At 40.5% G+C, this 18,085-nt stretch overlaps 1 protein-coding gene across 3 annotated transcripts; it reads right to left on the bottom strand.

Moving 5' to 3' along the window:
- Positions 1 to 56: 56 nt before the first annotated feature.
- On the bottom strand, positions 57 to 18,013 carry LOC119902210 (AP-2 complex subunit mu-A). 3 transcript variants are annotated; one of them, XM_038718234.1, is made up of 13 exons: positions 17,857 to 18,013; positions 16,303 to 16,424; positions 10,601 to 10,866; positions 10,061 to 10,143; positions 4,966 to 4,971; positions 4,658 to 4,793; positions 4,230 to 4,374; positions 3,867 to 3,884; positions 3,184 to 3,306; positions 2,733 to 2,868; positions 1,945 to 2,042; positions 1,606 to 1,717; positions 57 to 1,215 (listed from the first exon to the last, which is right to left on the bottom strand). In XM_038718234.1, the coding sequence occupies exons 2-13, from the start codon at positions 16,374 to 16,376 to the stop codon at positions 1,081 to 1,083; spliced, it is 1,332 nt and encodes a 443-aa protein (XP_038574162.1). In that variant the 5' UTR covers positions 16,377 to 16,424; positions 17,857 to 18,013; the 3' UTR covers positions 57 to 1,080. The 3 variants fall into 3 exon arrangements, with proteins under 3 accessions (XP_038574162.1, XP_038574164.1, XP_038574163.1); XM_038718236.1 differs by lacking the exon at positions 3,867 to 3,884 and having other exon boundaries at positions 3,184 to 3,303; XM_038718235.1 differs by lacking the exon at positions 3,867 to 3,884.
- Positions 18,014 to 18,085: the final 72 nt, after the last annotated feature.

The following is an 18,085-nucleotide window of genomic DNA, read 5'->3' on the forward strand; positions in this document are numbered from 1 at the left end:
GTTAAGGTTGAAGTCCCCACTGGGATATAAAAACATGACACGCAGCGTAGGCAGGGTTGGTTACATAGTCAGATTTTATTGGACAGAACAGTCACCAGGGCTACAAACATGAAGAAGCAGACAGTGATGAGGCAAACACCAGGGGGAGACCTAACCTCGCTGCAAATACACAATCCCAGTGCCAGATTTCCCCAGAAAATCTTTAAGTCAAAAGTTCGTGCTTAAGAAACAGAATATTTAAGTCACAGTCAAGCTTATCGGGATGACAAACTTCAAAACTCTCCTGGAATGCTCCTCTGTGTTTGATACCTTGAATGCTGGGAAAACTAATAGTGGAAAACTAGCAAGGGAAAAGAGACTATACACGTTGCAGAAAAGTACAAAAAACAGCTCAGTCACTATCAATTCCTTTCTCGTTCTTAACTACCCACAAGAGAGGTTGAAATGAGACTTTTCATCCAAATGACCATCCCTCCTCCAAACAAAAACCACACACAGATCAAATATCAATCAGTCCACAATATCCAACAATGCATCTCAATTTGAAGGGTAGACTACTGAGACAGAAGTTCATAAACAGGAACTATATCAGGATTCATTTTAAACCACAACGGCTACAAATCATGTCACCAGTGAACTCTAGGACTTGTGGGGCTTCTAAAGTAACTGGAGAGTAGGTAGTGAAACAGTAACACGACATGGGCACCCTTTAAAGACACCAAAAGGTGCTGCCAATCCTCTCCCCCTGGTCCCCACCTGCATCACTTCCCCCCCCCCTTCGACCAGTTGGTTTACAGGTTTACTCTTCACTACGAGATATATACGATACAATGGTTCACATTTTGCATATATCTGTGCATTATATATTTACTTTTTTTTTTATTTTTATGATGTAAATTCAATCTCCAACACCTACTTAGGAAGGGGTGAGGGGGTGGTGGTGGTGATGGGAGGTTGTATGCGAGAAGCTATAAAGAGAAAGGGGAGGAGAGAGACAAAGTAGGAAGGGGTAGAAGAAAAAGAATCTTAACAAGAGTGGTAAAGTGGTCAGTTCGCTGCCTGGCAGGGGGTGGGGGGGGTTTAGCAGCGCGTTTCATAGATGCCGGAGCGGCCGATGTATCGCACCCATTTGATGACATCGTGGTCACTGTAGTTGAGCTTGGACTCGAACACCTTCAAGTAGCGCACCTTCAGACCAGACGGAGCAAAAGGAACCTGCGGAGAAGAGGAAAAGGTTAAGGCGTGCCGGTGCATGCTGGGGCTGTACTGTGGGCGTGAAAATCAAGTGAGCTCTGAACAGGAATTGTGTTGCTATTTGCATGACCGAGAGTGGGATCACTTTTAATCCATAGTCCATTTGTTTAGCTGCCAACTCTGTACAAAGCAAACAGAATATCTCACATCTAATTAGGAACAATTGTTGCAGCTAACTTAAGTTTCAGATTCAACAAACTGGATTCAAAACAATCCAATGTGAGATGTGTTCAATAAAACTGAGATATGAAAATTCCTTCAAATCAGTCATTATCTGAAAGGCACGTGTGAACCTCAGAGCGTGTGTGTGAGATAAAGGCAAAGAATGTAAACTATGAATTGCATTCTGACCTCAAAGTTCATAGAGATGGGAGGCCTTGCCCATTTCTTCTTATCGTTGGTCGGCAGCAGCTCAATCTCAGCACTGATCTGAGACTCCTTCATCCCAGCCATGCGTTTGATCCTAAACAAGAGTCGTATAGGTGTCACTAACAAGGAACCTCATTTTAAAACCCTCACAAGAATGACATGACATGAGTCAAGTATAAAAAGGGGGTTATACAAAAGAGGAGTGTGTGTGTTTGAGGTTACACAAACAAAAGAGAAACTGTTACTCATTAACTTGACTGAGCATTAAAAAAATGAGTTAAGTTGTATGTCATGAACATAACGGGCAGAGCTACTACTTACTTCCAGACAATGGCGTTCTCACTGGCCTTGTACTTTGCTTTTCCCTTCATACAAATCACCTGCACGCCGCTGGTGTTGAGGGGCGTTGGGATACGCACCTGAGGAGTTGATGAAGATGAGCATTTTTAATGTTTAAAGTGGTCAAACTTCATACACATTGTAGAGATTGTAGAGAGGTCCCAAAGTGTCTCTCATTATATTTAGTCATGTTTAAATAGGGCTGGGCAATATGGTCAAATATGTTATCCCGATAAAAAAAACTTCATATCATTCGATAATCATCACGATAAATGTCAAATCATTAATTCTTTAGAGTTTAAAGGCTAATTTTTGCTCCTGAGTGAAAGTTGAAAAAACAACATAATTAATTGTGGTTCCATATAACTATTCTTCATGGTCAGAACATGACAAACAGTTGCTATCACACAAATCTGAGGGAGAATATTCAAAACAATTATAATGATAAAAATCTTTTTTCAACAAATATTCATGAGTAAAATCTTTTTTCAGTCCCTTGTACTCAAACTAAAAATCTTAATATGTCAATGCCATTTTGTTCGAGATTCAAATAAATTAATACAAACATTTATTGAACATTTATTATATTGTTATTGAGGAAAAACAATACCATGATAAGTGTTATTGTTTTATTGTCCAGCCCTATGTTTAAGCTGTAATTTGTGGTAATGGGAGAAAAAACTAAATCACCCACTTTGTAAATTAGGACCTGCGTGTGCTGCTAGTGGCTGTTTGCATTCAGCATCATCATGACTTTGATAAGAGCTCACCTCGATCTTTTGGGCCAGCAGCGAGGGTTTGAAGTTGGACTTGATGACCACCTTAACCTCCAGTTTAGTGCGGCCAACCTCCCTGACCAGAGGAATAACTCTGAACGGCAGGATGATGTCTTTAGTGGTGCGATACCTGCAAAAAGGTAGGGGGAGAAAAAACACAACAAAATTAAGTCTTTTTATAAAGCACAAACAAACACATCCCACATTTTGTTTCAGTGTTCAACCACGGCCTTCTCATTCATTTCTCAATACTAACACTTTAAAAAAGACAGAATGCACCATATGGAAACAAACTAGCGTATGTTTTATGCTTTCAATATTGTCTGTGTGAGTCTTAATTTCACCCTGACCCCCCTCCACGCCTGTCTGGGCGGCTTAATGATAAATAAAAGCTTGAAAATATATATATATATATTTTTTTTTTTTTACAAAGCCATCTACTGACCTCATGAGCTCATACTCTCCATCAGGGGGGATGAAGCTGATGCTACGCTCTGAGTCAAACTTACTGAGGCGCACACATTGGTGGAAAGTGCAGTCATCGATGGCTATGGACTGCTTCCCACTGCTGGGAGAGAGAAAAAAAAAAAAGAACACAGACAAAAGAATTAGTTTATTATTAATCAACTATTTTTAAATTATATAATAATTATTATGATAATTCTTCAAAAAGATAAAACTACTCTCCCTCAACTACTGTCCATATTAAAAAAGGAAACAATAACATAAAAGTACACATAAGGACACAACTGCTGGTACCAAGACAGAAGAACTTAAAAACATTTAAAAAATGACATCATTGTGCAATAAAATAAAAATCACAATCCCCGTTAGGAAAAGAGTTCAAGCAGGTAGGTGTTGGGTAATAAAACAAACCAACCATTCCACAAAATAGAGAAACAACCACCGGGCATTACACTGAAGAGTTAACAAGGTGTGTTTGATTTGTATTGAGCGTGTGGAGAGCAACAATGCACGAGATGTACAGATGCTTGAAGGCTTAGACAAGACAGGTGTGTGTGTGTGTGTGTGTGTGTGTGTATATGTGTGTGTGTGTGTGTGTGTGTGTGTGTGTGTGTGTGTGTGTGTTGAGGTGGCAGAGGGTGAGGACACTTGTCAGTACAGTACCTTCCTCCCCCTAAGTCACTGAGGTACAGCACATAGAAAAGAAAGAGAGGGAAAGAAAGGGGAGATGCATCCAAAGGAAAGGAAAAATGAAAAAAATAAATTGTAAAGCCTGTCTTGTTGTAAACAGCAAGACAACACTCATAACACAGACACAGAGCTAAACAGACATGGCGGCCTCTTAAATTTTGACTCAATGTATTTCCTTGTCAGGGTTTTCAAGATGGAAATAATATAAAAGCACCACTCACTAAAGAAACTGAACAGCAAATTATCTAAACAAATTTCCAGCCTCGCTCATCAAAACACGTTGATTTCAGATATTCATTTGGCCGCCTGCTGACCCCTCCTTGTTCTGTCACTCACCTCTTCCCTGCTTCATCAGTCGCTCCTCCCTTGCCCTGCTTGTCGATGACGATCTTGTCGTTCATGCCAAATTTGCACTCGGGCATTCCACTCAGGTAGCTCTTCATCACCACTCGGCCCGACACGTGGGCGCTCAGTACCTGGCCTGGAGAGGAGGAGGGACAGTGACTTTCCAAGTTTAATAGGTCTATGCCTATTAACTAACTGAGGGATTTTAAATCTAAATATAGATATCTGATGCACTGACTCTCTGCAGGGCACACCTGACAAATATAGTGAGAAATAAAAATCAAATATATAAATATGAAGGAGGAGAGATATCAAAGACAAAACTCTAAAGTGGTGAACAACTTCAAGAATGATACGATTTCAGTGAATCGTTCGTGTCAGCAGTCCCCACCCAGTTAGACTAGGCCATAAAAACAGACCTTGCGGTGACATGAGCAGGTTGACGCTCTCCAGTACATCCAGGAAAAGTTCATTGCGGCGATATTTGATGCCCTCGCGGCGCCAGCCGATCTGCCCCGTCACCTGGCTGGTGATCTGAGACTGCTCCTCTTTTGTCTGGGAGACAGGGAGAGAAACTGTATCACTACTAACAAAAAGGAGATGGCTGACAGACTCACAAAAGTAGGAAGGTGATGAAAAGGGATCATTAGCACTACAGGGAGGCGGAAAACAAAGATGACATGTTTCTATACACGGATAAAATGAGTCTCAGTATGTTGTTTATTACCTGGTGCTGAATTATGAAGTGTCCAAGACCGCAGTTTGGAGGGGGGAAACAAGGAGAGGGAAACAGAAGATATAATTTCAAAGCAATTTTTTGTTTATCACACAACATTTATTTCAAACATAAACAAGGAAGGTGCCAATCAAATCATAACAGTATCTGCAAACCCTGTATTAAACACATTGTGCCTACATTCATAGCCCATTTACACCTCGCATTAAAATGGTCTCATATCTAGATTTAGACCTTTGTGTACTCCTTTCTGTTATTTTAGTAGTTGTTTAGTAGGTTTAGATTAAGTTTAACTGAACAGTGCGTGACACACAAACTGATACGTTCAGTTCACCAAAAACATGAGTCACGTAACACTGTATGGAAGCACTGCCCGCGCGGGCAAACTTTGGATTTTATTTGTGGAGGACTATGACCGGTATTTACTTCCGCCCACACACTTGTTGTATGTGGATTGACAATGCTTTTGCATTTACACTTGTGTACAATGTGGTCACAAAGAGTCTTTGATTACTTTAAGCTTTAATTACTTGTTTAATGAAATGTATGGAGTTGATTGTTCTTATGTAGTTTGTATGATGCTTTGGCAATATTGTTATTACACATTCATGCCAATAAAGCTAATCTGAATTGAATTGAAAATTGAGTCCCTGAACACCTCCGGAGGTGGTTTGGCCAACTGGAGCACAACCTGTCCTCAGTGTTTCTTGGGTGAATTTACACCTGTAATTTAATGCACTATCCGACAGCAATCCAATCACCCAAAATGCATTTTAATGTCAGGTGTAAATTGCCAGTCAGGTTTGTGAAACCAGTTTAATTTAGATTATTTAAAGCCCCCCTCCAGTGTATTTTGACATTTCTATAAAATTTCATCTTTTTCTCAATCCAATGTTGATTACCCACATAGTTCGTAATATTTTTTGACAAATGGCTTAATTTCGTGCTCAGAGTTGAAAAACTGGCTTAGTTCTTAAGACGGGTTTGTGACGTATGACTATAGTAATACCATAAGTCATACGTCATTCTCCAAGCTTGCGCAGGCGCACTGTCATGCCTCGTTAAAAACTGTCACTCTGTCACATCTCGTTTAGTCAGAGCATCAAACCGATAAACATCGTTGTGAGCTAGCTAACCAATTTATCATGTAATTTACTTAGAACTTACAGTAGGTATGTCTCTGTGTCTGATTGTTAGTTTGTCTTTCTTGTTTAGTTAGCTAAGTTAGTTGTAGTTAGCTAGCATAGTTATTGCAGAAAGTTAGCTAACGGATGGTCTTCATTTTATTTTTTAGTTTCCTCCTCTTGGTTTAGTGTGCTGTTCATTTTCATTATGGCATCTGTGTGTGCGGTGTTGAGGACAGATGACAGAAAACGCGTTGCATTTTCACCTGCCACCGTCTCCAACATGCATTTTACTGACAGCCGTTTTACCAATGCATCGGCGGAGGCACCCCCCACACCCCTGCAGTAAAGGAAGCGCACCATAAAACGTAGTGGGAGTTATCGTGTGCAGTGCGTGACAGGACCATCGACTAAACAGCTGATGCGCGCACATTAGTTTCCATCATGAGTAAGTAATAGCTACTCCTGCCAGATAGTAAAGTGTACTAAACTTTACAGTGTAGTGATGTTAACACAGCATATCGTTAGTGAACACTCCAGCCGGTCAGTTTTTGGTTGTCATGGTAATGTATTACGTCCGACTATTAACCACACCCCCATTCTCTGTTTAAGAAAGAACGTTAACCAAAAACGGCAGTTAAAACTGGCTGGAGGAGGGCTTTAACTTTCCTCTAATGTTCCACAAACTACAGCCACATTTAATGACTATAGCCAGCTAGCTGAACTGTGTCCGCCTCACTATGATTGTTTTAGTCAACCGAGGGTCAGTGGTTGTGGTGGTGGGCTAGTGAGCGTGTATAGGAAAAATGTTAAATGTCATCAAGTATGCTGTGATGAATTTAACTCCTTTGAAGTTCTCACTCTTAAAGTTGGAGGGCTGCAACCTGTCATATTTGTTATAATTTATCGCCCCCCAAAAAAACTGGTGGATTTTTATCAGAACTTTCTGATTTTTTTATCTACTCTGGTTTTAAATTATGACAGAATTGTTCTTTGTGGCGATTTTAATATTCATGTTTTAACTTCAAACAACATGTCAAAGGGCAAACCCATAACCGTGGTCATACACTGGACTTGGTTTGTACCCTGGGTGACTACATCTGACCACAGATGTATTGTTTTTAGCTGCGATTCGCCTGTTACTCATGCCGCCTCACCAAGCGCCGTGTGTTCTCGCATCTTTAATGAACAAGGTGTTTCAAAGTTTGGGCATTCTTTCAGAGCCAAAGCCAACACCTGTCTGATTCCAACAACAACAATCTGGTCGATCACTTCAATCATATCTGCTTGTCGTCACTAAATATTACTGCTCCTCTAAAGGTTAGGCCTACATCTAAAGCTAGTAAGCAACCCTGGATAAATGACAGCATTCGCAGCCTAAAAAGGGAATGCAGGAAAGCAGAGCGCAGATGGAAAAATCCAGTCTCCAAGTCCATTACCTCAGTCTGAAGGATTTATTAATTAACTACAATAACATGGTTAAGGATGCGAGAACACACCATTTTTCTGAACTCATCACTACACAAACACAATCCCAGGTTTCTGTTTAAGACTGTGGATCAGCTGGTAAACCCAACCCCTCCTTGTGCCTCAGCTGGAAGTAATGATGACTGTGAATTGTTTTTATCTTATTTTACCAATAAGGTGGTGTCAATCAGAGCCTCTATTACCCCCACGGCCTCTTACTCAGATGTCCCTCACCAGCAACAAGAGAGTTTTAACCAGTTTTATCCCAGCGACGTGGGCGGCACAGTGGTTAGCACTGTCGCCTCACAGCAAGAAGGTTGTGGGTTCAATGAGCGTGTCCTCCAGCCCACTTGATGTAATACCTACAAAATTTTTAATGAAAGTAATAGATTCTGTTGGGCCCCATTTGATCTTTGTTTTCAACAGCTCCCTATCTACTGGTTGTGTCCCTGATTATTTTAAAACTGCTTGCGTGAACCCACTTTTAAAGAAACCTGGTTTAGATCCCTCCCTCAAAATTTTACACCAATTTCAAAACTGCCTTTTATTGCAAAGATTCTAGAAAGAATTGTGTCCAAACAGCTGCTCACTGTACTGGAAAATAACAAATTATTTGAAAAGTTTCAGTCTGGTTTTAGGAAGTACCACAGCACTGAGACTGCCCTGCTTAAAGTCACCAATGACCTTTTAATGTCTGCTGATGAAGGCATGTGCTCAGTCCTTGTACTCCTGGACCTTAGCGCTGCTTTTGACACCATTGATCAGAACATCATGTTAGACAGACTGAGGCACTGGGTGGGGATCTCTGGTACTGCCCTAGAATGGTTTTCATCCTACCTGTCAAATAGGAAGTTTTGTGTGTCTGTAAACAACTATGTCTCCTCATTCTGTCCAGTTAAATATGGTGTGCCTCAGGGGTCGGTCTTAGGACCCATTTTGTTTCCTTGTATCTGGTTCCCCTTGGACATATTATCCATAAACATGGTGGTACTTTTCATATTTTGCTGATGACACACAAATGTACTTGCCCGTCAGATCCACAGACAGAGTTCACTTACCGACTGCCTTTGTGAAGTTAAAAAATGGATGTCAAATAATTTCCTCTAGCTGAACTCAGACAGTCACTGGGTCCCAGCAGATGGCAAAACAAATATTGCCATCTGCCGGTTCCCTAATAAATCACATTAAGCCTGTTGCAAAGAACCTTGGTGTTTGGTTTGATAGTAATTAAAATTTTGAGGAGCACACCAATCATGTTCAATCAATCATGTTTTTATCAACTTAGAAATATAGCAAAAATTCGATCTATGTTAACTTTTAAGGACACTGAGACCATTTTACACATTTACTCATTTGGCAGACGCTTTTATCCAACAGCGACATACATTTGAGGAACAGCATACAAGCATCAACAGAGTATCAAATACAGATCTACAACTGACAATACATACTAGTAAGAGCAGCAATAAGTACTAGTAAGAGCTCATAGTACACGCCTTCATCTCATCACACCTGGACTATTGCAACAACCTTTTCACTTGTTTAACCCAAAAATCTACTGATCGACTCCAGACTGTCCAGAACTCAGCTGCCAGGCTTTTAACCAGAACAAAGTAATATGACCACATTACCCCTATTTTAGCCTCATTACACTGGCTCCCAGTCCCACATTCAGGCTCCCAGTATGTTTTAGAGTTGACTTTAAAATTCTATTGATCACTTTTAAAGCTCTTCATGGCCTCTCGCCTTGTTATATTTCTGAACTTTTAGTCCCATACGCACCAGCACGTACCTTGAGATCCTCGGGCAGAAGTCTGTTGTCTGTTCCAGAGTCTCGACTGAAAACTAAAGGGGACAGAGCGTTTGCTGTCAGGGCCCCGAGGCTCTGGAACAGCCTGCCCGAGGAAATCAGGTTGGCTGAGTCAGTGAACTCTTTTAAGTCCCTTCTTAAAACATACTTTTATAGGAGAGCCTTTCCCGATCTTATTTGACTTTATTTTATCCCTTTTATTTTATTCTATTTTACTTCTTCTTTTTTTTTTAAATGTTGCTAGGCAACCACCAAATCAGCTGTCCTGTCAGTCTAATCAAAGATCAGTTGGTCCAGGAGCTTCGTCTTAATAATGATCGGTTCAAGGCTTATTTTAGGATGAGTCAGCGACAGTTTGTTGCAGTCTTCGGACAATCCAAGCAACTGTAAAATTCTGTGACCACAACTGAGGGCCCGTCTCGCCATTCATTTGATTGGACAATGGAAAAAAACGCTAATGACGTCAGGCATTTTCAGCTCAGAGTTGAATTTTTCTCAACTTTGTACTCTGAGCGCTCCTGCAAAAAACACATTCTGTCTGATTGGGGCCTAAAACTGTTTCAACATACACTGAACATTACAACCTTCATGACGGTAGGTTTTGTACCTAATGAGCTGACTATATATCATGGTTCTCTCAACACAGCAAAACCCAATCCCTACATTTAAGACTAAACTTACTGACCTGTCCCTTAATGCCCTGCTGGGTGATGAAGGTCTTCAGAGCTCCGGTCTCTGAGTTCTGGGGGTAGCCAAAGTCCAGGATCTCTGTATGAACAAACAGACAGATAACCGTCGGTCAGAGATAAGCTGGGTAAGAGAAAAAACTAGGATATGTAGCGATGGAAAGAACCCGTGCTGACTCTGAGACAGAATATTAATACAACTTTCTCTGGGAGGATAAACACAAACTTTGTGTTTTTAACACAGTGTAATGAAGTCTGGATTGCAAGACCCAGCGCTGCTACAATACACTACTTTAATACACATCACAGCTAAACCATGGAACACCACAAGATATAATGTTGCTAAAGACAGCTGTGGATACTGATGTTTATTTGCCGGACATTTCAGGTTAATACAACCTACAATCATAATTACATGAGAAGACTAGAGTTCAGGCTTTACCATCACAATCAACAAACAATAATCTGGCTTTCACTCTAAATCTCAGCATATTTTTGACAATTCCACTGATTCCACACACAAAAGTACAGTCTCCTACCATCCAGCAGCTCGTAGATGAGCACAAAGTTATTCTTGATGTTCTCCTCGCTGATCTTGCCAAAGTATGCCGTCATGACGTCACACATCTTGTAGAGGAATTCGAACACCATGGCGGCGTTGACATTCTGCTTGGTGACGGCCGCCAACCAGATGTTGGAGCGCTTGACATGGAAAAAGCTGGTGCGGGCAATGTTGGTCACCGGGGATCGAACTTGTTGGCGGGCGTGAATCACGTTCACACGGAACGCGTCCACCGCATTACGCCTAGGATGGGAGGGAGGATGAGAAAAAGAGAGGGGGGGTGTTTTAGGCTTTTACATAATAGTGAGACTGTTAATAATACTATCTCACCCTACCACCACATTATGTGAAAATGTTGCTGCTAAATAACTAGAGTTTGCTATCCAGTTCTGCACTGGATTTAAAATTTAAAAAAAACCCTGGGCCAACATTTAAGGTTGTATGCCGAACTCTTTTTACAGTCCTTTAAGGGTAATTTTGGTGCCTTGAGACCCCGTTGTGTTGTGAATTCAAACACATATTGATAAGATTCCTACAGTGCCCCTACAATCCTGAAAGGTGATTTTTTTTTTTTATCGTTTCCATCAAGACAACTTGCACACAAGATAATTAACAAAATAAAACATATCACCATAGGGGGAAAAATAAATAATAAAAACACTTGTAGTTTACATTTCTCTCCAGTGTTACTGTTTGTACTTTCGGATACCAGCCTTTTCTGACCGTTTCCTGATCATATTTCAGCCGTATCGAAGCCATGTTAAGTTACTGCTGGTAAAAACATTTCCTGCTGCTGCTGCTTCATATTAAAAGTTTTCCAATGACAAGCTAATGGAAGGCTTTTATTGTGAAGAACTTGTGGAAGTGAAATGTGTTTATCGTGGCGTAAGAGCTTCGTTAGCTGCACTATTCTTCTACAAAAACAAGATCTGGAGATATTTGGCCCTATGTGTTCATCAGAAATACTGCAGAGGGGAACCGTTCAAGCAGAAACAGCCACAGTGAGATGTTTCATGAAGAGCTGCAGACGACAGGCTCTAAGTGCATTTTCAGCCAACAGTACAATTGAACTGGTAGCCTCAGCAACTGATTTTACCGGTAATTTATTATTGTTTATTTTATGGTACACAACAAAATGTTGTAAATAAAAAAACAATGTTGAAATTGAGATGTTAGGACTCTTTTTTTACAACTGAAATGACATGTTTGTTATTAGGCTACAGAGATCAAAGTCCTAGAAAAAGTGGCCGTTGAGTACCGATACTGAATTCCAGGTATCGGTTCAAATGTGAATGGTAGTTCACCCGAACAACATATGCACCCCATTTCAAGGAACGAGCAATTATCAAAACCTTTTCCTACCTAGTGGAAAGGGACACAAGTTGATGCATTTAGACGGAGAAAAGGAGTAGTGTTTTGTGTAAATGGTGATAATTACCAGGAGGGAGAGGGACGGCTTTGAGAGTTTAGGGTGACACGCAGGCAACAGCATTATAACTCCATGGGAACAAAAAAAAAAAAAAACAAAAAAAACACAACAACCTGTTTTTAAACCATGTATGGTCCAAACCTGATCTTAAGTTGGACTATTTCTTTATTTTTAGAAATGTAAAAAGGGATTACATCTGATTTTTTTATACCGATATCAAAAAATCTGTGAGATAGTTTACCTAAAAGGTACACCTTCGTGCCGCGATGCATTGGGTAAACGTAGCCCAGATTATTGTGGATTTATAAATAACAGGGCTTAGTGTAGACGACGCAGCATGTTCTGACAACACAAAATCCTACTGAGAAATGCTCGAGAACATCCAGACACACAGACTGCTCACCTTACTGATATGAGATTATCTACCTTGCTTTAAGATATGCAATAAGTGACATACTATCAGCTGACTGCATCTAAAAATATCTCCTCTAAAAATGGAATACCTTATTAGACAAACCAAGCCTGAAGGTAAACAATTCAATCACTCTCTTATTGATTGCTCCCATTTTTGAATGGGACCATGAAGAACAAATGTACTACATATATGCAGGTGGCAGCCTTCTTGGTTGTTTGGTTACACACGTTTAAAAAGACATAATTTCTATAATGCCTGCAAAGCATCAAAATATTAACATCTAAGCTCGCAAGTTTAGGAATTCAACGTGGTGAGGAGTACTGAACGCAAGGATACAATATGTCAGTCTAGGAGGCCGCCATGGTGTCGGCCTTATTCATTAGACTGCGTTTTTAATATTACAACTAACAAGTACAAACGCCTTATCAGCCTAAATATCCTGAACATCTTTTTCTTTGAAAAATGTGTATTTAAGCTTTGATTAAAAATAAAACCTCAATGACAAACTTTTACCCAAAGCCAAAATCATAGTTGATTCCAGCGTGTGGTACTTGATTTAAGGCCCACTTCTACAAATGAGATCACACAAAATCAAAAAGGGCAGAATCAAAGGATGAGAGGACTAACTTAACCGTCATATCCCATGCTCAGATTACATGCTTAGACACTGGTAGAGCTGTTTGCGAGCACTAATACTCATTGAAGGGCTTGGGTAGTGGCTGAATTTGTTTGCTTAGACTGACTGGCTGTTTTAGGTCTCAGCATCTGGTGGCTTCTTTTCCACTGTAATGTCATGACAGGTGACTCATGCTTAGAGGAAGTATCAGGAAGTTGACTGTGGAATCAATGGGCATGCAGTCAGGGGTTTCAGGAGGTGGGTCACTGATCTGGTGGCCATAAGAGGGGAGGGGTCATGCTTGATAGGCTGGAGCATCTCTTACCTATTCCTACAGGGGCCAAGATGGACAGATGGAGGAAAATGGTGATACAGAGGATAGAGAAGGGGAAAAAGGATGAAGTAAAAGGAGAGAGACAAAAATGTACAAGAGACATTTTCGTGTATCATGTACACAGACACTGAGTAACACGGTGTTTCTTATGACGCCATAATTGAAAGTGAATATGTCAGGAGCAAGTCAGCAGGATTATATTGTTCTTTAATTTGTGTTGTATCGTAACAACAGCGTGACAAGTGGATCAATTCTATTTCTCAATGCAAAAACAAGTGCGACCATAGCTGTCAACACAACATCAAAGCACAACACACCGTAGGCATTAGAGTAACACAACATCTAAAACATCTGGTTTCCACTGTTGCAGCAACAGATGTCGGGACCACAGTCAACTACTTTTACTGAACATAATATGAAAACTGTTAATGACCGCTGTTGTCTCTCTTTTTACAGCGTTTAGCAAAATGAACTGTGGTTATGGGGGCCTGAATTCTGTTGATTTTTATTTTAGTTTAGTATTCAGTGCTTTTCTGCAGTACATCTTGAGCTTTGTCTGAGGAGGCAGAGGCTAGCAGCTCTACTGCCATTTGTGCTACTGTTAGACAAGGAAGGAGCAATGGTTAAAAATAAATCAACGACAATCACATTACTGATTGCTGCCTAGAAGCAGGACAAAAGATGGAAGGCTAGACTTTTTAATCGAGTCTCAGTCTGCTGATGCCACATGTTAACAATGAACAGCTCTAATGCAGCATATACTATTCTATGTCGGACCATTTCCATTGTCCTATTGATAACCCTGCGACACCAAAAACTGCTGAAGAGATTAAACATTAAGTGTTATAGCTCACTGACCCAGTACTGCTGTAGTGGACCCACCACTTGTGCCCTCTCTCTGCACCTTGCCAACCCTCACTGTGTAAATCTACAAAGCACCGGCTGGCGTGTGTTCTGGAGATACCTACACTCAGCCCAATCACTCAATGTGGCTGGGTATACACAAGACATAAAGTGACATCTGGGTCTCAGCATGGAGACCTGGTTTCGTCGTTACAAATGAATCACATCAATAATGAGTCACACACAAATGAGGAAGAGGAAAGGAAGAATGAGAGAGAATAAAAGTCAGACCTTCACAATATGTAGAATATTCCTCTGGCCACACAGCTGAGTTCCTATCAATAACATACCCATTGATATGTGAGAATCTGTGTGTCTGTAGCCTACACTGTTTATGACTCAGCCATGTTTTTAATAGTCCATCTTAGGCTGCGGGAACAGTTCTTTTCATCAAAACTAAATCTTCAGCAGTTTTTAGGCTCCTGTCTCAGCTTTGTTCGGTTGGTTTAAAGTTATTAATATTTTCTCAAAATCTTTCTCCCGATTTATCAACTTTATGAAACAGAGTGATTACAATCAATAGAACATCTCTATTTAACAGGGATTGGTATGAGGAAAGCATTTTGTTTGTTAATGATTTATTGGACTACAATGGTAACCTTTTGGATTATATGGCCTTTATAGATAAATATAATTTAAATTGTACTTGTGGAGAGTTCTGTAAGATATGTAAAGTGATCCCTCTATCGCCGATTCAGGTAATCCAAAATACCCTAATGGATTCTAATGTTGAATCTGTGCTGCCAAATCCAGTAATTAATGATTTCAGCTTAAAGGATAGCAAGTGTTATAACAAATAGTAGTGTGGCTCTGAAACTAAAAGTGTTTCATGATTATAATAGATAACGGCACGCTCAAGTTCCTGATGCGCAAACTTTGTCTATCATGGAAAAAGCAAACTCTGAATATATTAAATGCCCCATTGCCCATAAGTCCAAAAAAAAAAAAAAAAAAAAAAAAAAAACTAATTTCAAAAGTAATTCATAAGGTTTACCCGGTTGTAAAGTAAGGTTACATATTTGAAGTGGACCCTTGTACCTTTGGCATTCATTAGACCACTTTTTTCTCTCATGTCCGGAGTCCAAAAGAATTTGGTCAGACATAAAGAACTGGATATTGCTTACTGTTAATGACATGCCGACCTTTGACATCTCTCATATTTTCTGTTATGTGGACAATTTAGACTGACCATCTCTGACATGATTAATATGATCATTCTTGTGGGTAAATATGTTTACAGTTGTTTATGGAAAAACAGCAAACCTTTATGTTTTTTCTAAAATGACTTCAAATAATTTTTGTATTACAGTAAAACAGCACTGAAGATTTGTGAAAATATTTCTTGCTTTTTATTGTTTTAAAGTATTCTTTTTGACACGTTTTTCCCCCCAACCAGACAATTATTAATTCCCCATCCCTCCATGCCAAACCTACGAGAATGTTTCTTTGACATAACGTGGGTATTTTCATTATCTACACATGCAAGGGAAAAGGTTGCTTACTATACGTACCTCATTTCCATCTGGTAATAATAACTTGTCTCTTGTATCAACACTGGTGGATAGTTTGGAAGTGCTTTTAACACAGCTACCCCTAATCTTTTAAACAGAGGGTGCGGTTTGGTAAACACGAGTGAATCGAACCATTACCTCATAACATGGGAATAGTGAATGAGAATATTATTTTTTCCAGATTGTGCATAATTGTACTTTTTATTATAGTTACTTGTACTTAATAAAACAATTGTGTTCTTTGTCCATTAGTAACATTGTAATTCTGGTTTAGCTAGGTTTCAAAAACATCCAAGTGATAACAAAACAGGCAAATATAAACTTATTAGCAGGGAAGAGGGACATAATCCCCTCTCTCATGCCTTCAGAATAAATCCCAACCTGTCCACACTCACTGGATCAAGACCTGCTCACTGAAATGAAGTCCCACCAAAACAGCAGTTACAGCAGCTTTGCTCCTGTGAAACATACCCAATGTCATCTCGGTAGACCCGGGAGATGAGAACCTCCCCCTTGTGGTTGTAGATGAACAATCCTCCAATCATTGTGGCTGCTTCTCAGTCCCAACTGGCCATGGTGAAACGAAACCCCACCTGAGAAGAGATAGAAATGCAGCCAGAGATTGCAGGAAGGAAACAGGGAAAGGAAAGAAGGGTGATAGAGAAGTGAAAGCAGTGAAAAGTGAGCGAGTGACCAACAGTACAGGGAGGCACTTGTCCCTCACATCCGCTTTCTCCATGTCTCTCTCACACACACACACACCTCAATTGTATATATCCTGCAGCTGCACCACTGTGGTGGCTCATTTTTGATTCGTGCATGTGCATACGTGCATAAAATATCACTCCAACAGACTAAAAAGACTCTACTACCACCACCCTCACCACAGTCAATTCCTTGTTTGCTTCCAAAGTAAGATTAACAGCAGATTAGCAGCCATTGGTTTGAAGTAGGATGCCACCAGGTAGCAAGATACAAATATGTTGCTCCTACTGGGTTGCATTTGACTGCCAGATGCAGTCTGGATATGATTTGACTAAACATAAAATTCTAAACAATAATATCTTAAAACAGCAAAATTAATCTAGAGGATGGTTGTTAGACAATTAGCGTTTAGGGATTATGGTTTAGACCAACAAATCATAAGAGTTTGCGCTCATTCAAGAATGAAGCTTCTGGAAACAGGGGATGAAGGACATGCTTGAAATTCCTCGAAGACAGAGGCCAGACAACCCCACAAGGCGCTCAGAGGAAGTGATGAACATAACCATATGGTTAAGAATAGTAAAATTATTTCCCCCATGTGTACAGTGCCGAGTCGTGGCCGAATAAACCGTGCACAAGACCTGAGCGGGTTTAATAGCCCTTTTATTGGTCGAAGTCAAGATGTCTGCTCACTCGGGCCATTTCCTAACGTTCATACATTTTTCATGTTTTCCCCATTTGTTCCTCGACCGGTGAGGGTACAGGTCTGCTTGAAGCGCTTAGCTTTAAACATTCTTAAATGGCTAAATCATTGTTGGAGGCTTGACCTTCAGTTAAGATCAAAGTGATGGAGAATCGACGGAGAGAGGGGTAGGTAGCTAGCTAATTTAGCTAACGATAGCAGGCCAGCTGGTGGTGATGTTCAGCGTCGAGCCGAGCGGAATTTTAAATGGACTTCCGGTGAAAAGAAACGTAGACCGTTCGACTACACATTCAACTTAATTACTAATCGTCAACTTCCAAATTGACAATTTAAGATTTTCGCACCGACTGTCCCCAATAACGTTAGTTGTTTGTTTTTTTAAATGCAGAAACGCGTGCTATATGCTCTTATTTGGAAGGAATACAACGCCTCTTTTCCGTGATCATACTATTTGTCGCTGCTAGCTTGACGTTAGCTAACGGAGCTGCAGCTAACTTTGCTAATGTTAGCTTCCCTCCCGATTGAAACAGTTTCACCGGCTGTCCGAAACGGTTACCGCGCTACAGATAATAATTTTGACGACAAACATACAGCCACCATGACTTAAGTGAACTTACCCTAGTTCTCTCACGAACGCCACCTGTCTTTCGCGCCCCGTCTGCCTTGGATATAGGCTCTGTCAGGATCCGGTACGTTAGGTTCCCAGCTCACACACCCGCTAATTCCGCTCCTTCCGCTCCTTCCTCCTGGTCCTCTGATAGCTGTCAGCTGACCCGCCGTCCTTACGCACAACCGTTCCGCTGACAGGAAAAGGCGCGGCTGGAGCGATGTGTAAACCGCACCCAG

The sequence above is a fragment of the Micropterus salmoides genome, unplaced genomic scaffold, assembly GCF_014851395.1.
Source record: "Micropterus salmoides isolate LMB-PRFRI ecotype aquatic unplaced genomic scaffold, ASM1485139v1 Ms_hic_scaffold_14, whole genome shotgun sequence".
In the NCBI taxonomy this organism is placed as follows: Eukaryota; Metazoa; Chordata; class Actinopteri; order Centrarchiformes; family Centrarchidae; genus Micropterus; species Micropterus salmoides.

Excerpts from the sequence above, each read along its gene's own strand:
- LOC119902210 (XM_038718234.1), bottom strand. The coding sequence starts at position 16,376 with ATGATTGGAGGATTGTTCATCTACAACCACAAGGGGGAGGTTCTCATC. Across the intron at positions 10,867-16,302 it reads GTCTACCGAGATGACATTGG|GCGTAATGCGGTGGACGCGT; the intron begins GTATGTTTCACA and ends CTCCCATCCTAG. Across the intron at positions 4,375-4,657 it reads CCTGCTCATGTCACCGCAAG|GCCAGGTACTGAGCGCCCAC; the intron begins GTCTGTTTTTAT and ends CCTCCTCTCCAG.